The following is a 25,719-nucleotide window of genomic DNA, read 5'->3' on the forward strand; positions in this document are numbered from 1 at the left end:
TTGTGGTGGAGCAGTTGTTTCTACCCCAATACAATTTGTTCTGGAACATTTATTTGCTCCGCCCAAAAGAAAATGTTCTTCAACCTTTTTACTAAATAGTTCGTCCAGAAAGAGAAACGTATATTGAATTTGCAATGTTGGAAAATATTTCTTCCGTGGAGGACAGCCTTCGTCACGGGAAGATGTTTCTTGTAAGCTTGGGGTTGTTAAAAATAATTTTGTACATAAATATGCTACAGTTACTTCACAATTAATAAATCCGCAATTATGAGATCTTACTTCAACCGGGAAAATATCTTGCAAAATTTTGGCACGATTATAATATGTATTTCTTGAAATTCCTTTTTTTGATGTATCCAATATCATTTGAAAAAATAAATTTTCTTGTGCCATTAAATTGCACCTATCTTCAAATGCTTTGCTATCATAAACTGCTGCTAAAAATATTTGGAACACGCTATCAAAAGCGCAAGTATTCGCCAGCGTCAGTTTTTTTCCCTTTATATTTATAGCTTTTAATTTTAAACAGTTACCATTGCTTAAAATGGGAATCTTCAAAAGTTTATCATGTAATATAAACTCGTTTTTTTGAAAATTTTTGTGTAAATATCGTGACTTTGACTTTCGAATCACTAATCCAGGTCAATTTTCTACATCATTTAGATTTGACATCTTACTTGTGATACGAGGTGACATACGTTGACAAGATGTACAAATACGTTTTTGTCCAAATCCTTCGTCTTCTTCTTCAATAGCTTTTGAACATAAATCTAACGCGTGAACATTTTTTTTGCATATATGACATTTGTGAGCACCAGAGGGATGATCATTATTTTTGCAAGCAGGACATTCTTCAATTTGTGGATTATTATATGTGATTGTTGTATTAGATTGTATGCTGATATTAGTATTTATGACCTCGTTGTCGATATTTTGCGATGTACTTAATGTTTCCATTTGCGGCTCAATATTTTCTTCTGACGTAATGCTATTTACTAAATTAAGACGGTCTTTGAGATATTCGATATGTTTTAGAATAAATAAATCTGCTCTCATTGGTAATTTAATATTTGCAAGTAATTGCGTTTTTATAATACCAAATTCTGCTTCAATAGCTGCATTAGATGCAGGTACTCTTCCGTATCCAAATTTATCCCGATACACAGCTAACCAAAGAGGAAACCATTTTATGTCTTTTAATAGTTTCATTTCTAATTGAGGAAGATAATGAGCATTTTCTCTGTCACCATTGTCAATTGAATTTTTATGAACACGCTTGCTAATGTTATTTGCCCATTTTTGCCATCGATTTGCTGTATTTGTATTATTATCTATATCTAACGCTTCATCTTCAAGTTCATCATTAGTTGTATAATTTTCTGTATTATTTAATGTTTCAGTTGTCAATAAACATTTTAGTTTCTGTTTATGAATTTCGCAACTTGTGAATGTTCCATCGGGATTATTTCCTTCCGTTTCATTAACAGCAACAGTTAAAATAGAAAACAATATATCTTCCGCTTCTTCAATATTACGAGCTAATATTAATTGGCTAATACTTGCCAGATAAAAGGTTTTTATGCGTAACCGTGCAATTTTTAAAAAATTTGCGTATTTTTTTATAAAATGGGCAACATCTATTCGTATATAACAGTAAGGTGTTTCTCTGTCTTCCCATATATTATTGGCATAATCATCAATATTATTATAATTAGTGAACGCTTGAACGACAGCAGTAAGTAAGGCTGTTGATGCATCACAAGTTACTTCTCACGGAAAAGGAGCACCAGGAGTTTTGAATCCATTGTATTAACCACATCCAAATCGCTATTGTAGTATGCGATTCACTTAACATTTGCGTAATCGGATATTTTACCTTAGATGAATTAACCAAGTATAAAGAAATATGTGTTTTGAGCGCGATTTATCGTGATGAACTATTTTTTTAATGATGCTGCCAGTAGCATCAATAGCTATAGAGGCGGGCTCCGTAATTGCATATTGCTGATAAGTATCAAGCTGATATTTTAACCAATATATTGTATAAAATCGATCCATTCCTATATTGTGAATAATATTAGTTAATATAGTGCGTTTTGCTATAGCTAACGATATAATCGGATTTTTATCAAAAATTTTTGAATCTGAATATTCATGTATTGCATTTTGGAGAGCTTTTTGTTTATACAGATGAGGAGGTTCAGGATCGCCTAGTGACATTATTTTTGCAGCTGTTTTAGTTCTATAAATCATAGCGGTTTCATTGTCTTTATATAATTGTTCACCTATTTCAAGACGTATGGAATTTCGTAAATATCTTTTACTGCAATTGCCTGTTCCTTTTCTTATGGTGCATTTAATTATAACAGATTCACTATCTGTAATATTTTCCGCAATTCCATTTATAATACTGTCGCAGTTGCACTTCCCACATATTGTTAATGTATTATTGAAGATTTTGTTTCTTTTAAATTGGTATCCACATTGCAACTTACATACTTCCCATAATTTTCTTGTAATAACATCTTGTCATTTTCCTGGTAATACTTGGTATGATCTAAAAGCTAACTTGGACTTATTCTTTTCCGTTCTGCTATACTGTTTTGTCTGTATAAGACTGTCGAATTCATTTTTACTAAATATAATATCTATAATATTATATTCTGGTTCTTCATTTGATGAAAGTGAAGTTGATAAATTTGCAGTACTATTCGAAGAATTATTTGTCGACAGATCTTTATCTGTTTCCGATGTTTTATTAAGTAAGATGTTTTTTATATTATAACGATTATTTACAACTAGGGTATATAAAGCGTGCGGTTGTATTCTTCCTATTTCTTGAGACATAGTTATCCATATCTTGTCATATTTAAATATAAATTTACCTTGGCTTGTGATAATGTCTTGCGCATGATGGAGAATAGTACGCTTAATAAGATCTTCATTTAATGTACGTGGTCTTCCTCGTTGAGCCATATTACACAAAATAAAGTGTTCACTTTTATTCGCTTTTTTAACTCGCTTTGAATAAATTGCAGGACAGCTCTTTATAAAAGGTCTCGATCGATTGTGATTCGCGAATATGGGTATTCTTCTTATATAGAAAAAGATCAAAAGTTATTAGCGATGCATTTTTTGGTTTACTCTCGCGGTGCTGCTTTACGTTACATGATCTGATACGTGCCGCGGCTTTATAGTATGATCTAATACGTGCCGCAAATTAACTTTAATAATATAAATGTACCAAACATATACTTCGGTTTCTTTTTGAAGAAAGACAAAGAATATAATATACTATAATACGATCTAATACTAATTATTATTAATTGAATGAAGGTGTTACTAAGTGTTCTATTCTGTCGATAAATAGTTCTTTGGATAGTATTGCAAATTTATCAATTTCACTTTCATCAGATTATATTATAGGTATATTATAGATATTAATATTATAGATATTGTATTTAGTAAAAATAAATTCGACAGTCTTATACAGAGAAAACAGTAGTGGGAGAATGGGTCCAAAATTAAACGAAATATGTAGTTGCAATGTGTGGATATCAATTAAAAAAAAATAAATTCTTCAATAATATTTTAACAGTATGTGGAAAGTGTAATTGCGATAGCATTATAAATGGAATTGCGAAAAATAATACAAAGTGAATCTGTTATAATTACATGCACAATAATAAAAGGAACAAGCAATTGCAGTAAAAGATACTTACGAAATCCCATACATCTTGAAATAGGTGTACAATTATGTAAAAACAATGAAATCGGTATGATTTACAGAATTAAAATAGATGCAAAAATAATGGGCGATCCTGAACTTCCTCACTTATATAAACAAGCTCTCCGTGATGCAGTGTATCAATATTCATATTAAAAATTTTTAATAAAAATTTAATTAAAAAGTAAAATCTGAGTAGGTATACAAGGCGGGTTCTAACTCAGGTCCTCTCAGGGGGGGTGAGGCGCGAGGGGATCTCAGCGGCGCGGGGGAATGACGTCACGCGGGACGGAGGGGATTTCGTTGCCGCGGGGGCTGCGGGGCAGGGCGGGGGACGCTCGTGTTGGATGTTTTATGACAAGTATAAACAATCATAAACCGATGTTCGACTGCTTTGTACCCTTGCCGCGCGTGTGAGAGAGAACGATAATATCGCGTACGAGAGAGAACGATAGCGAGACTTCTAATTAATGCGAGAGCACGCAAAGGATTGGAGCGCAAGGAAAAGGCGTGTAAATAATTGCAATTTTTTTGAAATATAAATTTATTTAAAAATGTGTATGAGTATTACAAATTGTGTGTGTGTGTATGTGTGTGTGTGTGTACTTAATATTAAAATTTAAAAATTAATAAAATATAGGGAAAAAAAATAAAATGATGAATATAAAATAATGCGGACGGTGCGCCGGGCTGTAAGGGGGAGGCAGCTCCTGAAACAGGAAAAACGCTACATTAATTTTATCTTAATTAAAATAAAAAAAATAAAAAAAACTAATTTAAAAATTTTAAAAAGAAATATGTACCTTAGCCCCCTGGAACTGCAGAGCCGTACCAGTATTCCAGTAATCGTCTTCTTCTTTCCTCTCCCAGTCTTCTTTGTATTTCCCGTATTCTCTCCTCTTCGATTATTCTGTTCTCTTCGTATCTTATAACCGATAGTTCGCAGATTTCGTCAAATAGGGACTCCATCCCGAAGAGCAGCCGCAGATTAAAAATGTCGAGATATCTCCACGATCCATTTACATCATTATCCTGGCGATTCTCCGGGGTGTCGCCCCATTCCTCCGCGAGATCGTGTAGCGCGTTCCAGCGCTCCGCCCGCACGTTGCGTCGATGCTGTATGTTGATGAACCCGGGAATTTTGACATCATCGGGGTACTATAAAATAATATATATTAAAAATCCACATACACATACGCACAATTGTTTTCACAAAAACACTACCTACCTTCCAGACAAATACCACTTTTAGTATCACAGAAAATAAGAGCTCTACAAAACTCCTCTTCCAAAATGAAAAATGAAAAATAGAATCCATTTTATTTGCAGCGTAAGAAATAATCACACACACACACACACACACACACACACACGGAAAAAGAAATACCACGGTTAAACTCGCTGACGCTCTCCTTCCGGACAATACACGACTGAGATTGAAATCGAATGTTACTCTCCGCTGTAGGAATTATAAAGGTCTCAAAACTGGAAGGGTTACACTAGTGTACGAATATTTTTTACACCCACTGTATATATTAACCATTCATGATCCTTTCATAGTCTTTTTCTACGCTCGGTATAAACAATATGAACAGTATTCCTATGAAGAGAAATGGATCTTGGAACCTTCCTTCTTTTTATGTTTTCTGTTTATGATACCAATATTCGACTGCTTTACACCCTTGCCGCGCGTGTGAGAGAGAACGCGTACAAGAGAGAACGATAGCGAGACTTATAATTAATGCGACAGCACGCAAAGGATTGGAGCGCAAGGGAAAGGCGTGTAAATAATTGCAATTTTTTTTGTTACAATTAAAAATATATAATTTATTTAAATGTGTGAGTTTAATAAAAAAAGTATACAATATAAAAGAAAAAATAATATATAAAATAGGCCGTCGGGCTATGTGGGGAAGCCGTTTCTGAAAACAGAAGAAAACATATGCATTTCATTAGTTTAAATTATTTAATAATTTATTTTAAGATACTTTTGATATATAATAAATTAAAAGATACTTACAATGTTATCCATGACTCATCTATTTTAATTTGTGCAAATAGGGCACATGTTGCAGGGCAATATTTGATTCAAACATTTTTTTTTGCACCCTTTGCATGACATATTATCCATATTGCTACAACCTATGGTTCTATGTTCCCGAACAGAACTAGTTTCTTCAAACTGATACGGGTCTTCTAGAAAGCATTCGGTACAATATTTCGATCCATTTTCCATATAGTAATAAGAAATGCAACATATCTTTGTTGCTTCGTTTAATGTTATTATTTCAGGTATGCTTAAATTTCGCTGTTTCTTTTGTAACTTTTCATCAAGAATATCGTCACTATTGTCACTATCGTAATCACTGTCCTTCGCCAAGGGTTCTATTTCTATATTATTGAACTTGTAAATTTCTATTTCCCTTTTTAATAATAAATTGCAGATTATAATTTAAACATTAATTGCATACATGTGCTATGATAATTACGTTCAGATTATTTTCTAATGCAAAGTATATAAAATGTTTTATCAAATATACTACAATGATCAAATTGTGTATGTGTAGGTGACAGAACAAGAATTAATAGACTTAGTGGCAAATAACATGATGATGATCAATACAAACTTCATGCTGAAGTGATATTTCTGAATGCTTTTCCACGTACAAATTCAGGAAAGAATTAAAAGTTATGGCTAAGAAATTAATTTCAGAGCAAAAGGATAAATTATATTTTTTATAATTATTATAATATTGAATTATAATTTAATATTTTCCATATAACTGTGGGCATATATAAAACTTAAACATATATTGTTAGAAATTTCTTTCAAGTTATTAATAAATCATACACATTTAAAGACAATGGAAAATGGAATGTATATATAAATATATACACATATAAATAAAATTAATAAAATCTACATATGCACGTCTATTTTCAAATCTTTTTCCTTTATGTATTTTTTTTTTATAATATAAATGTATATCTCTTCTATACGAAATGATAATTATAATGATCAGTTTTATTATCGAGAAATATATGTTATGCCATTGATTCTTATTTTCATTTAAATTTAAAATAAAAGCGTTCTTATAATTCAAATGTAACTTCATTTTAATATTTCAGAGTAATAATGTTGATCATGTTTCATACGAATCGTTATGGTATAAGAAGTATTTTTACAGAAAGACTTAATATATGTTGCATTGCGATGTTAGCAGCTTATATCCGTAACTGTACCATGCATACTACCGATTCTTTCAATTAATTACTATGCTTCTGTAAGTTATACTGGGATACCTGAGATAATTTTGGCGATATACATAATTTAACATATTTCTAACCATTTCTCTTTGCAACAAAAACACAATGCAAAAATTCCTAGTAAATAATAGTTGCTGTTTTCGAATTATAAATATTATTATTTGTATGTTTTAAAACAAATAAATTTCTGTTTGCAGAAATATTTGTTACTTAAATTAAACTATAAAATTAAAAATCATTTATGTATTGGGAAAAATAATTAGTTAATTAATCTATATATGTTCAAAAACTATATAAAAATCCTAATTTAACTATAATAAATTTTGTCGAAATATATTTGTTGAATATGTATAAATCTTTGTTTCATTAAATTGCAATTCTCTCTATATCTACAATTAATATATCTTAAATTCATATTTGATCAAAAATAAATGCACATAGGCGAAAGTGAAAGTAAAATAAGTAACATAAAATTAAAACATATAAGTAGATAAAAATAATATAATATATAATATAAGAACGACCAGAAATGTAAAACTTACTGCTCGCATATGTGTTAAATTAAAATTAAAATTTGAATGGTGTAGACTTCATTGCCGGAGCGTTTAAAATTAAATAAAATGAATCCATTATATATAAACTCAAGCTACAAATTTTATTTATCTGTTTTGATAATTCCTCATATATTTTGCGAATCTTTATTAATTCTTTTGTAATATTGCATAAATAAATAAAAAAAAAATAAGATAAGATAGCAAAAATGAAAAGAAGAAGTAGAGATATAGTAGATAGAAAGGCAAAAAAATTAAGAAAGGAATTCTGCGGATCTATTAAGAATTTTTAATAACTAAATGTGTATTCTTTTACACTGCATTTAAGTACAGTGTATTAAATAAAAAATTGATAGCATTCGATCGATTTGCATTTCGATTTCGTTGAAAAATTAGTTTCCATTTTTTTTTTTATATGTTCCGCTTTATTATATGATGGGCATTAACCATAAGTTTTATAAGCAAAAAAGAGAATATGAAAATCAATAATCTATCTCTTTAGCACATACATGTATAAATTTTGTCTTGAAATAAAAAAGTTCCATATTTATATCAGTCACGTAATATTTTTAAGGAAATCACAAAAATTAATGAAATATAATCAAGCAATTATTGAATATGTCATATTGAAGTGTATACTAATATCATATTCAAAAAATTACATAATTATAAAAAATATATAATAATGAATAATAAATCTTTTATTAAAAATAATTTATAGGCAAAGAAATTTAATTAAAATCATAAAATGCTGGAAAAATTATTACGCTATCCGAATCGTTATGTGGAATATGTAGTTTAGGCAAATACGCTTATTGTTTGACAGAATAGAATGTTGGAATGCGCAGCAATTTCTTTCTAATTAGTTTTTATCTTCTTGCGTTTTACAAAAAAGTATCGTATATATTACTTCAATTTTCTCTCTCTTTTGTTTGATATATTTATTCAAATCTTATCTTCTTAACAATACAAAACAATCACATCTTCTCTCTTAAGCATATAATAAAAGTAGAGGTAATATATTTCTACTGTATGGTACAGTAACTTTATGGAATAATATCTTCCAGTACGTTGATAATAGGACATCGTCAGTATTCACTATAGTGGTTACTACATAATATTGTACCAGTGAGTATAATTTTTAGCATATTAAGTGTATTCATTCGTTACAAAAACTTTTTACAAGCAGTATACAACTAAAAAAAGAAAAGCAAGTCAACATTGTTGTCGACGTGTAAATAGGAACGAGTGATATTTGGTTTTCTCAAGATGCCTCGATTACTAAGGAATTATTCAAAACTTTTTGTTTTGGAGAAACTGAAATAAGGAATGAAATAAGGAATCGTGTTAAGAATGGAATGAAATATATACAGCTCAGACTTGATAAACGGTTTTTTATTTTTAATTTAGACGCACGCTTCTATTTAAAACCTATGCAATTTAAATATAATATATTTTTGAATGTTATTAAAGATCGTAAACCTACATTGTATATTTAATATCTTAACAATAAAATATGCATTTTTTAAATTTGTATGATTATATAAAACTATTTTAAAAAATTATGAATTTTAATTTGTTAGTTTTATAATTTTATTAAAAAATTATTATCATAATATGAAATATGTGACAGTGTCTAAACACTATACTTTCTATGCACTAATTTTAAAATCGTAAAAATGCTTCAAATTATGCTTTTTACCAATTATATCCCAATCACTCTTGATTTAATTTTAAGCTATGCAATACTCATTTAAAAGAAGATTCATTTTATTTTAATGAAAATGTATATTATATCCACTTCACTAATTTAATTTTCGTTTAATTAATTGAGACGACCAAAATAAAATTTATTTAGTGCAATTATTTAGGGTACAGTGCTATTAATCGCTAAATCGATTTTTAATTGAATTCAATGTTTCATACCTAGGATCTAAAATTCAAATATTTCCGGCAAAATGGATGATTCAAAGATAAATGCAAAAACAAATATAATCTTATATAATATTTAAATAGCAAACTATACTGTCAATATGAAGTGAGATATGCACAGAGCATTAAAGATATGAGATGCAAATGTACTAGGTTTATAAAAATTTTATAATTAATTAAAAAAATAAACATCTATTATTTTTAGAATTTTACTGTGGAAAATAATGTTTATGGCTGTCGAACGGCTATCGAACGGGTCAGAAACGACTGTGAACGAGGCTACGGACTACCAACAGGGCCAAGGACGGCAACAAACGGGTCAAGAACGTCTATCGAACTCCAACGAACGGGCCAGGAACATCTATCGAACGTCTATCGAACGCCAACGAACGGGCCAGGAACGTCTATCGAACGGCTATCGAACGGGTCAGAAACGACTGTGAACGAGGCTACGGACTACTTAGAAGCGACTACCAACAGGGTCAATTACGGCAACAAACGGCTGCGAACAGCTATCGAACGGGGCAGGAACAGCTAACGAACGGCTATCGAACGGGTCAGAAACGGCTGTCGAACGGGGCAGGAACGTCTATCAAACGGCTATCGAACGGGTCAGAAACGACTGTGAACGAGGCTACGGACTACTTAGAAGCGACTACCAACAGGGTCAATTACGGCAACAAACGGCTGCGAACAGCTATCGAACGGGGCAGGAACAGCTAACGAACGGCTATCGAACGGGTCAGAAACGGCTGTCGAACGGGGCAGGAACGGCAACTAACAGCTATCGAACGGGTCAGAAACGGCTATCGAACGGCAACTAACAGCTATCGAACGGGTCAGAAACGGCTATCGAACGGCAACTAACAGCTATCGAACGGGTCAGAAACGGCTATCGAACGGAGCAGGAACGGCAACTAACAGCTATCGAACGGCTGTCGAACGGCTACGAACGGTAGCGGACGATACAGAACGGCTATTGAAAAACGACAAACGGTAGTGAACGGCTCAGAAACGAAGAGCTAAAGAGTGGCAACGAATGATAAAACGCACGGTGATACTCGGGGCACATATCGTTTGATCGACGAATCGAAACAACGATGGATCGACGATCGGGAATAACCGAGGAAGCGAAGTAACAACATAGTTGTTTCGATTCGTCGATCAAACGATATGTGCCCCGAGTATCACCGTGCGTTTTATCATTCGTTGCCACTCTTTAGCTCTTCGTTTCTGAGCCGTTCACTACCGTTTGTCGTTTTTCAATAGCCGTTCTGTATCGTCCGCTACCGTTCGTAGCCGTTCGACAGCTGTTAGTTGCCGTTCCTGCTCCGTTCGATAGCCGTTTCTGACCCGTTCGATAGCTGTTAGTTGCCGTTCGATAGCCGTTTCTGACCCGTTCGATAGCTGTTAGTTGCCGTTCGATAGCCGTTTCTGACCCGTTCGATAGCTGTTAGTTGCCGTTCCTGCCCCGTTCGACAGCCGTTTCTGACCCGTTCGATAGCCGTTCGTTAGCTGTTCCTGCCCCGTTCGATAGCTGTTCGCAGCCGTTTGTTGCCGTAATTGACCCTGTTGGTAGTCGCTTCTAAGTAGTCCGTAGCCTCGTTCACAGTCGTTTCTGACCCGTTCGATAGCCGTTTGATAGACGTTCCTGCCCCGTTCGACAGCCGTTTCTGACCCGTTCGATAGCCGTTCGTTAGCTGTTCCTGCCCCGTTCGATAGCTGTTCGCAGCCGTTTGTTGCCGTAATTGACCCTGTTGGTAGTCGCTTCTAAGTAGTCCGTAGCCTCGTTCACAGTCGTTTCTGACCCGTTCGATAGCCGTTCGATAGACGTTCCTGGCCCGTTCGTTGGCGTTCGATAGACGTTCGATAGATGTTCCTGGCCCGTTCGTTGGAGTTCGATAGACGTTCTTGACCCGTTTGTTGCCGTCCTTGGCCCTGTTGGTAGTCCGTAGCCTCGTTCACAGTCGTTTCTGACCCGTTCGATAGCCGTTCGACAGCCATAAACATTATTTTCCACAGTAAAATTCTAAAAATAATAGATGTTTATTTTTTTAATTAATTATAAAATTTTTATAAACCTAGTACATTTGCATCTCATATCTTTAATGCTCTGTGCATATCTCACTTCATATTGACAGTATAGTTTGCTATTTAAATATTATATAAGATTATATTTGTTTTTGCATTTATCTTTGAATCATCCATTTTGCCGGAAATATTTGAATTTTAGATCCTAGGTATGAAACATTGAATTCAATTAAAAATCGATTTAGCGATTAATAGCACTGTACCCTAAATAATTGCACTAAATAAATTTTATTTTGGTCGTCTCAATTAATTAAACGAAAATTAAATTAGTGAAGTGGATATAATATACATTTTCATTAAAATAAAATGAATCTTCTTTTAAATGAGTATTGCATAGCTTAAAATTAAATCAAGAGTGATTGGGATATAATTGGTAAAAAGCATAATTTGAAGCATTTTTACGATTTTAAAATTAGTGCATAGAAAGTATAGTGTTTAGACACTGTCACATATTTCATATTATGATAATAATTTTTTAATAAAATTATAAAACTAACAAATTAAAATTCATAATTTTTTAAAATAGTTTTATATAATCATACAAATTTAAAAAATGCATATTTTATTGTTAAGATATTAAATATACAATGTAGGTTTACGATCTTTAATAACATTCAAAAATATATTATATTTAAATTGCATAGGTTTTAAATAGAAGCGTGCGTCTAAATTAAAAATAAAAAACCGTTTATCAAGTCTGAGCTGTATATATTTCATTCCATTCTTAACACGATTCCTTATTTCATTCCTTATTTCAGTTTCTCCAAAACAAAAAGTTTTGAATAATTCCTTAGTAATCGAGGCATCTTGAGAAAACCAAATATCACTCGTTCCTATTTACACGTCGACAACAATGTTGACTTGCTTTTCTTTTTTTAGTTGTATACTGCTTGTAAAAAGTTTTTGTAACGAATGAATACACTTAATATGCTAAAAATTATACTCACTGGTACAATATTATGTAGTAACCACTATAGTGAATACTGACGATGTCCTATTATCAACGTACTGGAAGATATTATTCCATAAAGTTACTGTACCATACAGTAGAAATATATTACCTCTACTTTTATTATATGCTTAAGAGAGAAGATGTGATTGTTTTGTATTGTTAAGAAGATAAGATTTGAATAAATATATCAAACAAAAGAGAGAGAAAATTGAAGTAATATATACGATACTTTTTTGTAAAACGCAAGAAGATAAAAACTAATTAGAAAGAAATTGCTGCGCATTCCAACATTCTATTCTGTCAAACAATAAGCGTATTTGCCTAAACTACATATTCCACATAACGATTCGGATAGCGTAATAATTTTTCCAGCATTTTATGATTTTAATTAAATTTCTTTGCCTATAAATTATTTTTAATAAAAGATTTATTATTCATTATTATATATTTTTTATAATTATGTAATTTTTTGAATATGATATTAGTATACACTTCAATATGACATATTCAATAATTGCTTGATTATATTTCATTAATTTTTGTGATTTCCTTAAAAATATTACGTGACTGATATAAATATGGAACTTTTTTATTTCAAGACAAAATTTATACATGTATGTGCTAAAGAGATAGATTATTGATTTTCATATTCTCTTTTTTGCTTATAAAACTTATGGTTAATGCCCATCATATAATAAAGCGGAACATATAAAAAAAAAAATGGAAACTAATTTTTCAACGAAATCGAAATGCAAATCGATCGAATGCTATCAATTTTTTATTTAATACACTGTACTTAAATGCAGTGTAAAAGAATACACATTTAGTTATTAAAAATTCTTAATAGATCCGCAGAATTCCTTTCTTAATTTTTTTGCCTTTCTATCTACTATATCTCTACTTCTTCTTTTCATTTTTGCTATCTTATCTTATTTTTTTTTTATTTATTTATGCAATATTACAAAAGAATTAATAAAGATTCGCAAAATATATGAGGAATTATCAAAACAGATAAATAAAATTTGTAGCTTGAGTTTATATATAATGGATTCATTTTATTTAATTTTAAACGCTCCGGCAATGAAGTCTACACCATTCAAATTTTAATTTTAATTTAACACATATGAGAGCAGTAAGTTTTACATTTCTGGTCGTTCTTATATTATATATTATATTATTTTTATCTACTTATATGTTTTAATTTTATGTTACTTATTTTACTTTCACTTTCGCCTATGTGCATTTATTTTTGATCAAATATGAATTTAAGATATATTAATTGTAGATATAGAGAGAATTGCAATTTAATGAAACAAAGATTTATACATATTCAACAAATATATTTCGACAAAATTTATTATAGTTAAATTAGGATTTTTATATAGTTTTTGAACATATATAGATTAATTAACTAATTATTTTTCCCAATACATAAATGATTTTTAATTTTATAGTTTAATTTAAGTAACAAATATTTCTGCAAACAGAAATTTATTTGTTTTAAAACATACAAATAATAATATTTATAATTCGAAAACAGCAACTATTATTTACTAGGAATTTTTGCATTGTGTTTTTGTTGCAAAGAGAAATGGTTAGAAATATGTTAAATTATGTATATCGCCAAAATTATCTCAGGTATCCCAGTATAACTTACAGAAGCATAGTAATTAATTGAAAGAATCGGTAGTATGCATGGTACAGTTACGGATATAAGCTGCTAACATCGCAATGCAACATATATTAAGTCTTTCTGTAAAAATACTTCTTATACCATAACGATTCGTATGAAACATGATCAACATTATTACTCTGAAATATTAAAATGAAGTTACATTTGAATTATAAGAACGCTTTTATTTTAAATTTAAATGAAAATAAGAATCAATGGCATAACATATATTTCTCGATAATAAAACTGATCATTATAATTATCATTTCGTATAGAAGAGATATACATTTATATTATAAAAAAAAAATACATAAAGGAAAAAGATTTGAAAATAGACGTGCATATGTAGATTTTATTAATTTTATTTATATGTGTATATATTTATATATACATTCCATTTTCCATTGTCTTTAAATGTGTATGATTTATTAATAACTTGAAAGAAATTTCTAACAATATATGTTTAAGTTTTATATATGCCCACAGTTATATGGAAAATATTAAATTATAATTCAATATTATAATAATTATAAAAAATATAATTTATCCTTTTGCTCTGAAATTAATTTCTTAGCCATAACTTTTAATTCTTTCCTGAATTTGTACGTGGAAAAGCATTCAGAAATATCACTTCAGCATGAAGTTTGTATTGATCATCATCATGTTATTTGCCACTAAGTCTATTAATTCTTGTTCTGTCACCTACACATACACAATTTGATCATTGTAGTATATTTGATAAAACATTTTATATACTTTGCATTAGAAAATAATCTGAACGTAATTATCATAGCACATGTATGCAATTAATGTTTAAATTATAATCTGCAATTTATTATTAAAAAGGGAAATAGAAATTTACAAGTTCAATAATATAGAAATAGAACCCTTGGCGAAGGACAGTGATTACGATAGTGACAATAGTGACGATATTCTTGATGAAAAGTTACAAAAGAAACAGCGAAATTTAAGCATACCTGAAATAATAACATTAAACGAAGCAACAAAGATATGTTGCATTTCTTATTACTATATGGAAAATGGATCGAAATATTGTACCGAATGCTTTCTAGAAGACCCGTATCAGTTTGAAGAAACTAGTTCTGTTCGGGAACATAGAACCATAGGTTGTAGCAATATGGATAATATGTCATGCAAAGGGTGCAAAAAAAAATGTTTGAATCAAATATTGCCCTGCAACATGTGCCCTATTTGCACAAATTAAAATAGATGAGTCATGGATAACATTGTAAGTATCTTTTAATTTATTATATATCAAAAGTATCTTAAAATAAATTATTAAATAATTTAAACTAATGAAATGCATATGTTTTCTTCTGTTTTCAGAAACGGCTTCCCCACATAGCCCGACGGCCTATTTTATATATTATTTTTTCTTTTATATTGTATACTTTTTTTATTAAACTCACACATTTAAATAAATTATATATTTTTAATTGTAACAAAAAAAATTGCAATTATTTACACGCCTTTCCCTTGCGCTCCAATCCTTTGCGTGCTGTCGCATTAATTATAAGTCTCGCTATCGTTCTCTCTTGTACGCGTTCTCTCTCACACGCGCGGCAAGGGTGTAAAGCAGTCGAATATTGGTATCATAAACAGAAAACATAAAAAGAAGGAAGGTTCCAAGATCCATTTCTCTTCATAGGAATACTGTTCATATTGTTTATACCGAGCGTAGAAAAAGACTATGAAAGGATCATGAATGGTTAATATATACAGTGGGTGTAAAAAATATTCGTACACTAGTGTAACCCTTCCAGTTTTGAGACCTTTATAATTCCTACAGCGGAGAGTAACATTCGATTTCAATCTCAGTCGTGTATTGTCCGGAAGGAGAGCGTCAGCGAGTTTAACCGTGGTATTTCTTTTTCCGTGTGTGTGTGTGTGTGTGTGTGTGTGTGTGATTATTTCTTACGCTGCAAATAAAATGGATTCTATTTTTCATTTTTCATTTTGGAAGAGGAGTTTTGTAGAGCTCTTATTTTCTGTGATACTAAAAGTGGTATTTGTCTGGAAGGTAGGTAGTGTTTTTGTGAAAACAATTGTGCGTATGTGTATGTGGATTTTTAATATATATTATTTTATAGTACCCCGATGATGTCAAAATTCCCGGGTTCATCAACATACAGCATCGACGCAACGTGCGGGCGGAGCGCTGGAACGCGCTACACGATCTCGCGGAGGAATGGGGCGACACCCCGGAGAGTCGCCAGGATAATGATGTAAATGGATCGTGGAGATATCTCGACATTTTTAATCTGCGGCTGCTCTTCGGGATGGAGTCCCTATTTGACGAAATCTGCGAACTATCGGTTATAAGATACGAAGAGAACAGAATAATCGAAGAGGAGAGAATACGGGAAATACAAAGAAGACTGGGAGAGGAAAGAAGAAGACGATTACTGGAATACTGGTACGGCTCTGCAGTTCCAGGGGGCTAAGGTACATATTTCTTTTTAAAATTTTTAAATTAGTTTTTTTTATTTTTTTTATTTTAATTAAGATAAAATTAATGTAGCGTTTTTCCTGTTTCAGGAGCTGCCTCCCCCTTACAGCCCGGCGCACCGTCCGCATTATTTTATATTCATCATTTTATTTTTTTTCCCTATATTTTATTAATTTTTAAATTTTAATATTAAGTACACACACACACACACACACACACACACACAATTTGTAATACTCATACACATTTTTAAATAAATTTATATTTCAAAAAAATTGCAATTATTTACACGCCTTTTCCTTGCGCTCCAATCCTTTGCGTGCTCTCGCATTAATTAGAAGTCTCGCTATCGTTCTCTCTCGTACGCGATATTATCGTTCTCTCTCACACGCGCGGCAAGGGTACAAAGCAGTCGAACATCGGTTTATGATTGTTTATACTTGTCATAAAACATCCAACACAAGCGTCCCCCGCCCTGCCCCGCAGCCCCCGCGGCAACGAAATCCCCTCCGTCCCGCGTGACGTCATTCCCCCGCGCCGCTGAGATCCCCTCGCGCCTCACCCCCCCTGAGAGGACCTGAGTTAGAACCCGCCTTGTATACCTACTAATCTGATTACGCAAATGTAATGAGTCATATATCATAATAACGAGTAGCATAATAGTTAATAAACATTTAATATAATGGATTCAAAGCGATGTTTCTTTTCCGTGAGAGGTAACTAGTGATGCATCAATAGTCTTGTTTACTGCAGTCGTTCAAGCATTCACTAATTATAATAATATTGACGATTATGCGGATAACATATAGAAAGATAGAAAAACACTTTACTGTTATATATGTATCTCGATATAGATACTGCTCATTTTATAAAAAAAATACGCAAATTTTTTAAAAATTGCACGGTTACGCGTAAAAACATTTTATCTGATAAGTATTTAGCCAATTAATAGTAGCTCACAATATTGAAGAAGCGAAAAATTTCTTTGATTAGCTGTGTATCGAGATAAATTTGAAGACAGAGAAGTAACGGTATCTGGAGATGTTGAAGCAGAATTTAGTATCATAAAAATATTACTCGCAAATATTAAATTATCAATGAGAGCAGATTTATTTATTTTAAAACATATTAAATACCTCAAAGGTCGTCTTAATTGTAGTAAATAGAATCAGAAAAAAATTTGGGTCGTGTTAAATACATTGCAAAATATCGACAACTAGATTATAAATACTAATTTCAATATACAATCTAATACAACATACAATCACATATAATAATTCACAAATTGAAGAATGTCCCGCTTGCAAGAATAATGATTTTTCTTTTGTGGCGCACAAATTTCACACAAAAAAAATGTCACGTATTAGATTCTTGTTCAAAAGCTATTGAAGAAGATGACAAAGAATTTGGACAAAAATGCATTTGTATATCTTGTCAACTTATGCTACTTCGTATCACAAATAAAAAAAATCAAAATCTCAACAATGTAGAAAATTGGCGTGGATTAGAGAGCGATACCAGAACCAATATTATAATATATATTTACAAAAAAAGTAATTTATATTACATGATAATGAAGATTCCTATTCTAAGCAATGATAATTACTTGAAACTAAAAGCTATAAATATGAAAGCTGGCTATTAGTAAATAAAATGTTTTTAAAATAAACTAGATATATTCTCATAAAAAAGGCAATTTTATTTTATATAGAAATCCAAATCACACATGTAATAATACTATAATAGATAAATTTAATTCTGAACAAAATTGGATAGTACGAATAGTTATTCATTTCATTAATTCTTTTAAGTGAAGAAGAAGAGAGAGAGAGAGAGAAAGAGAGAGAGAACAGATGTAAGAAAATTATTAAATGTTATCTTGTTATAGAATTTAAATATCTGAGATCTAAGATTAAATATCTTTAATAATCTTTTATATTTTCATATATTATAATTTAATTTATAAAAAAAATTTTTAATAAATTATAGTATGATTCATCAAAATATAAACTAAAAATAGAGTAAAAATAGAGTATAGTCCTATTAAAAAATTAGGAGCTACAAGAATATGTAATGAGAAAGAGTAGATTCCATTTAAGAAATTGAAGGTGACCTTCATGTGACCTTCAAATAACTTCTAATAAAATGTTATGTCCCCCTCGAAGCCATACAACTTTTGTCTGAAACACTTTCTAGTAAAATTCTTCCTTATCGAGATATTCGACCGTGTCCAGACTTTTTTAACACTCAGTATTTCTTATACTGTTTTTACAGCCAGACTTAGCGAGGCCGAACGGCGCATCGAAAAACGTAACAATAATTCGACAGTCAAATCGTCGTCTTATTTTACGAGACTTTTCCCGCAAACGCACTTTTACTCGCTCTAATTTTTAATCTCGATATTCTAATCGACAGCAATCGGTTCGAAAGAATGCCTAATGATCAAGCGAGAATAATTAATTAATTTGCGAAGACGTGAGAACTCGCTTGCGACAAGCACGGTCAATGCGATTATCTTACGCCGCTTTTACTAGACTTTTCGATACAACGCTCCTAATATACGCGAATCTTTCGAAATTCTACAGTCTCGTATTTTGCCGTAATTTATCACGCACCGCGACACACACACACACACGACAAATATCACGAATTAAGCACGAATCATACAATGTAATAAGCGCGACAAAGAGGCGGAAAGACACTCACTCGCAAATTCACGAAACGTAAAACTCACACACACACGCTAATTACCACACGAAAATCGTACAAAGATCGATTACGAGGATATCTTACGCGGTTTCGACAACTCTTTACGACAGCATGGACAGCGAACGCATTCCTCGCGATTTACCGCGCACGTGGTCGATATACGAGAGCCGGTTACTACGCGTTTCGCGAAGAACCCCCGAATCCCAGAGAGACGAACGGTCCCCTATCGATTTATGCCGACGTTACGATCGTCCTCGAAACCTCGGTCTCCGGTCGCCCGAAACTCACCAAAATCGAAATCTTAGGACAAGGCCCGCGAAAACGACACACGAAAATGGCGACGGCGACAGAATGGCCGGGTAACGGACGGAATCGTGTATGTGGCTCACAAATTAAAGATGGGCAGCCTCACCGATATGCTCGCTCTTGTAGCCAGGGGATGATCCTCGGCTCCGTCCTCTCAGTTTCTTCTGCGAAACACCAACGACAAACGACAACGAAAAAGACTTTACTTAACGAGCGCCCGCGCCAGAGTCAGTGCCTGGATCTCGCGATCCATGGTCGATAACGGGCCCGGGTCAATCTTGCGCGCAGGAATGCGCGGATGCGTAGCCAATCGCGCCGCTATACGATAGAATTCGCGGCGTTCCGCGACAATGCCGTATCGGAGGTCGTAACGGCCCCGATAATTAAAATCTTGACAAATTCTGGGCGATCCTCTTAAGGCAGCCATCGTCCAACCGATCTTTTATCGGTGTCCACGTAGGATAGTGGCAACACGGGCCCTATAATCCGGGGCCCGGAAAACGATTGTATGGAGGCTCATTCTTCCCTCGGTGGAGGCGCACACCACCCTTGATCCTGCGTTATCCTTGCTCGGGAATCTTCGGGCGTTATTTCGGCGCTTGAAATAGCTGTCGTTAGCAGTGATGCCAGGCGGGTCAGGTTTTTCGCGCATGCGCAGCGAACGCGGCCTCAATGAAGTATCTAATACAGATAAAAAGGTGTGCCGCTGATCGCCCGAAAAAAATGTTCTCTTAGAAAATTATTCCGAGTAATCAACGGCACACATTTTTATCTGCGTATATATGCGTATGTGTTTACATACACACATAATATAAAATACATAAAATATACACAATATAAAGTACATAAAATTACTTATAAAACATTGGTTATTAAAATACATAAATTACACATACACAAAATAAATAAACATATTAATAAAACTAAAAAATAAGCATCTTTTTTACATATAAATATAAAAAACAATCTTATATGTATATTAAAAATAGTATTAATATATAAAAACAATAAAATAAATTTATTTTGTAATAAATAAAAAATATTTATAATTAATTTTTTAAAAATAATATTATTGACCGTTTTTTTTTTTTCGATCGACGAAAGGGGAAAATGCATTATGCACACCTCGCTAGCCGGTCAAGCGAGGTAGTGTGGGACTCTCACCCACTAAAAACCCCTTCTCCAAAAATAAATAATTAATAAAAATTAAAAAATAAAATATTGCACATGAAATTGCACAGCAAACTATATAATATATAAAAATAAATTCTTATTGTTAAGTAAAAATAAATATAACAATAAACTCTAAAATAATAAACTTTGAAAAATAAACTCTGAAGTAAAAACTCAAAAATAAACTCTAAACTAATAAACTAAAAAAATAATATACATGCAGCGTGCATAAAGAAAATAGTGTCATGGCTAGATAAGTAAAGCTAATAGAATGCAAAAGCTTTCATGCAAAATAGTACAAAAAAACAAAAATTTAAAAAAAATTTTATTATTTTTATAAAACCATCAGATTTGCGCTATGTCTCCATATAAATTTAGCGTATTATGCAGTTCTAAATGCCTTGCGTTCACGTCAAAATTAATACAATTTTTTTCCGCGTCTTGAAAGCTGGACCGAATTATACAAATCGCGGAAACTGTATCATTAGATAATCGATTTCGTTTTTTATTTCTAACATCAGTTACAATAGAAAAAATTCTTTCGACCTCAGCATTTGAGTGTGGAAGAGAAAGGATTATTTCAACTAACAATTCTAAATTTGGAAATATTTTTGTTCCATCTAAATTTTTAGAGTTTAATATATTTTTCCACATCTCATCTATTTCAAGAGAAGCTAATTCTAGTTTCTTTTCTTCATTAAAGATTGAAGGTAAAATCCTCCATTCAAAAGCTAATTGAGTGATATTATTGTGTCTAATTCGCGTAGCAATATGAGTCAAATCTTTAATTTTATTTCTACCTTCATTATATAAAGCTATTTTCGGATCTAAAAACGTTAATTGCTGAAAAAAGAAATCATTACACGGTAAACGTTTTAACATTTCTTGAACTGCAATAATATAAAAATCTAAACATTTAAATTTAATTTGTTGCGCGCATTCTAAAGATAAAGTTTCTAAAAAACTTTCACATTCCGATCCTACATATACATTATCTATATGTTTTATATTCTTTCGATCATTTAACCCATTAGCGCCTGAACGGACATTTTTCGGTACCAAAGTTCAGAGAGTCACTGTACGATGCATTTGATCGAAAAAAATTTTGGAACCACTGTTCCCTATGTTTTGAAGGTTGCTCTTTCGAATGGTGGTGGTTAGAAGACCCTAAAATGAGTTTTTTTATGGAAAAATAGTAAATTAAAAAAAGAAAACAGAAATTTTTTGATGAAATTTTTTTTTGAGGTAATTTTTTTTTGCATTTGCATTTTTCTACATACTTAAGACCGATAAATATCGCGTCCATGACACCAAAACTAAAAGTTATTGGCTATATATAATTAAAAAAAATTTTTTATTTAGACAAAATGGCGTCCGAAACAACAAATTTTAGTTTTAAACTTCAGTAATTTTTTTCTCGATAACTATGGACTTGAGGAAAAATTTTCTAAGAACAAAAAAGTCTTAATATTAGTCAAAGAATACCCTCAAATTTTTTCAGGACCGTAAAAGAAAATTTTTGATTTTCCAGAAAATGGGAAAATTGAAATTTTCGAAAAATCGTTTAAAAAATCTGAAAAAATTTGAGGGTATTCTTTGACTAATATTAAGACTTTTTTGTTTCTAGAATATTTTTCCTTAAGCCCATAGTTATCGAGAAAAAAATTGCTGAACTGTTTTTGAGGTCACTGATCACAAATTCAACATTTTTATTGTATAATTAGTTCCAAAGAGATTTTTTAAATGAATCAGTAATGTAATATTTTTCAAATTTTTCTCGAATTAAAATGCAATCAGATTGAATTATACATATATTACATAGAAATATTAACCATATATCAATACTTCACATTGTTTGCATCAATAAATCATATTACTTCGAGAGTTCACTGTATTACTGAAGAAGCTTTCTATGATAGTAATTCGTGAGTAGTTATTTCTCTAATCTCTCTAAAAGTAATCCAAAAAGAGTATAATTATTTGATTACTACTGTCATTTGGTTATTTACTCTTTGACATGTCACATCCACCTCAACGGAAAAAACAAAAACTAGTTCGAGAAGAACTCATTGAACTGGAAGAAAATGAAAATGGCACTTCGAAGGCTATTTTCATTCCTTGTTTGAATGATTCTGGATCTTCTGATTCAGATTCTGAATCTGATACGGAATCAGGCGCTTCCTCAAGTGGCATCAAAAATATTCCAAAAATGTCCTATAGACAGGTACGAAATAGTTATGAGGAAAATCAGACAAAATTAGCGCCAAATCACGATTACAAATGGGTAATGGGAGAAAGGCAATATTATGAAATACCCAAAAATGATATTCTACTTTCTACTTTCTGAAACTGAAGTTTAAAACTAAAATTTGTTGTTTCGGACGCCATTTTGTCTAAATAAAAAATTTTTTTTAATTATATATAGCCAATAACTTTTAGTTTTGGTGTCATGGACGCGATATTTATCGGTCTTAAGTATGTAGAAAAATGCAAATGCAAAAAAAAATTACCTCAAAAAAAAATTTCATCAAAAAATTTCTGTTTTTTTTTATTTACTATTTTTCCATAAAAAAACTCATTTTAGGATCTTCTAACCACCACCATTCGAAAGAGCAACCTTCAAAACATAGGGAACAGTGGTTCCAAAATTTTTTTCGATCAAATGCATCGTACAGTGACTCTCTGAACTTTGGTACCGAAAAATGTCCGTTCAGGCGCTAATGGGTTAAATTTAAAATAAAAATATCATTTAATACGTCAAGATTTACAAAATTTTGCGCAAATTGAAATACTAATTGTTTACTGCTTTCATATAATTTATGTATTAAAATATTACGCGATTGAAACAAAGCGTTAAATTATTTAAAAAATTTAAAGAATATTTCAAAAATAATAAATATGCTTTAATTGAGTTATTATTCAAACTTTCTAAAATAATCTCTGCCGATTTTAATTTATCTTCAACTACTGCTAAAATAAAATAATTTTTTAACACTTCCCAATTTTCCAAAAGTCTGAAAACACATTTATGTAAACTAAGCCATCTAGTATTGGAAAGTTTTAATATTTTATGTCGCTCTATATCAAAAAAATTTTGAAATTCAACCAAAATTGCACATCTCTTTGCACTGCCCGAAATGTAAGTGGCAATTCCTTTAATTAAATTTTCGCAAGATGAAGGTAATTTTTCACAAGCTTTACTAGCTACGAGTGCAGACGAATGACAAATACAATTTAATGTTATTAATTCCGGTATTTCTGATTTTAAATGACTCATAAAAGAATTATTGCATCCTACCATAACAGATGCATTGTCACACGCTAATCCAATAATATTTTTAATGGGAATTTCTTTTTCTTCCAAAAAATTTTTAAATGTTTCGAAAATTTTATTTGCTGAACAATCTGTCGCATCTAAACTTAATAATTCTAATAATCGAGTAGAAACTTTTTTATTTAAAGGAAAAACATACCGAACTAAAATGCACATTAATTTATTATCTGATATATCTGTGCTTTCGTCAACTAAAATCGAAAATCTACGCGTTTTTAAATATTCAACGATTTTTTCTGATTCGTGTTTTGCAATAATATTTGTGACAATACTTGAACACTTTGTTCGAGCAAGTGAAAGATCTTGTGCAATTTCAGAATCTATACAAATGTCTTTTAATAATGGAATTAAATGATCTACGATGGAAAAAGCAACATTATGCTCCGCGAAAAAAGCAGCTAATTTTATTTCCGCGCGTTTGACTCTATCTTTATGTGATAATATATTATTATTATTATTATCGGCTTTATAATTCAACATTCTTATTTTCTCAATATGTTTGACCGTATGTGAATGTTCAATTAAATTTGTTTTCCGACAACTGATAGTTTTATTACATGCTGTGCAAAGCGCTTTATTTTCTGAAGGATGAGGAGCTAACCATCCTTTAAAACTACTTTCATCTAGCCAAGAAATTTGAAATTCCCTAATTCTACGTTTTTTAATAGCTCCTTTATTAAATTCCATCTTTTTTAAATATTAATAATATTTATTAACTTACCCAAAACTCTCCTAACCAGACCTGATCGTTTAATCCCGCCAAATCGTTCTTTATTTTTATTGCACTAAAGGTATAAATAAACTCACTATTATTAACACTCACTATTAACACTCACTACTGTTCAGACAAACGATATTAAATATCACTAAATTTTTAATAAACTGTTCACTATGTCTGTGCACCCAGTAACTTTCCTTCAGTCCGCCAAATCTTCCATGTGATACCCGATACCAGATACCAGTGATACAGCGCTGGTTAGCCGCCATTATTGTCGCGCATGCGCGAAAAACCTGACCCACCTGGCAACTCTGGTCGTTAGCGGAGTTAAAACGCCGCTTCCAGTTGTCGAAAGGTTTCTCCTCGTCCTCTTCTTCGTCCAGAAAAGTCGCTCCGAGATGCTCAAGTCGCAAAATTAGAAAAAAAATAAAAAGAAAAACATTATTAAAGACGCGATATTACAAATTATTGCCCGTCTCTCCGAAGATTTCGGTACAGCTCTCGCAATCCTGTCTGGCGCGGCCGCTCGGTTCGCGCCTCGATAGGACTTCCGGGGTGGATGGACGCGCGTCGGGACGGCAACGTCACAATATATACAGGGTGATTCAAAATAACGCTATTGTCCTTAAAATGACACATTCTTGAATCAATTCTAAGACGATTTTTTCTTTGGCAAAATTTCGTCCGACGCTTAGTTTTTGAATTATTAAAGGAAGTAATTAACTTATGATGGGTCGGATACAAGAGGCAGGCAAGGGTGGCGCGATTCACCGTCAGACGCGGGTGCTTACGCGGGGCACCTGCTGCGATCAGCTGA

General features: G+C 31.8%; 2 protein-coding genes across 2 annotated transcripts in view; one reads left to right on the forward strand and one right to left on the reverse strand.

Annotated features, from left to right (window-relative positions):
* The window catches only part of LOC145965440 (uncharacterized), a 105,842-nt gene that overhangs the window by 10,489 nt on the left and 69,634 nt on the right, over window positions 1–25,719 (forward strand). The window lies entirely within an intron of this gene.
* On the reverse strand, window positions 23,441–25,171 carry LOC145965598 (zinc finger protein 862-like). The gene is made up of 4 exons (XM_083089264.1): window positions 25,088–25,171; window positions 24,906–24,969; window positions 23,846–24,855; window positions 23,441–23,467 (listed from the first exon to the last, which is right to left on the reverse strand). The coding sequence occupies exons 1-4, from the start codon at window positions 25,169–25,171 to the stop codon at window positions 23,441–23,443; spliced, it is 1,185 nt and encodes a 394-aa protein (XP_082945390.1).

Source organism: Camponotus vicinus, unplaced genomic scaffold (genome assembly GCF_025532165.1).
Source record: "Camponotus vicinus isolate PSW18456_S1 unplaced genomic scaffold, iyCamVici1.0 SCAF_14, whole genome shotgun sequence".
NCBI classification, from domain to species: domain Eukaryota; kingdom Metazoa; phylum Arthropoda; class Insecta; order Hymenoptera; family Formicidae; genus Camponotus; species Camponotus vicinus.

What these genes read in the sequence shown, in the direction of transcription:
- LOC145965598 (XM_083089264.1), bottom strand. Translation starts at nt 25,171, where the DNA reads ATGGCGGCTAACCAGCGCTGTATCACTGGTATCTGGTATCGGGTATCA. An exon ending in GACTGAAGGAAAGTTACTGG is followed by an intron (nt 24,970 to 25,087) that starts GTGCACAGACAT and finishes TTATACCTTTAG; the next exon opens with TGCAATAAAAATAAAGAACG. An exon ending in TCTGGTTAGGAGAGTTTTGG is followed by an intron (nt 24,856 to 24,905) that starts GTAAGTTAATAA and finishes AATTTAATAAAG; the next exon opens with GAGCTATTAAAAAACGTAGA.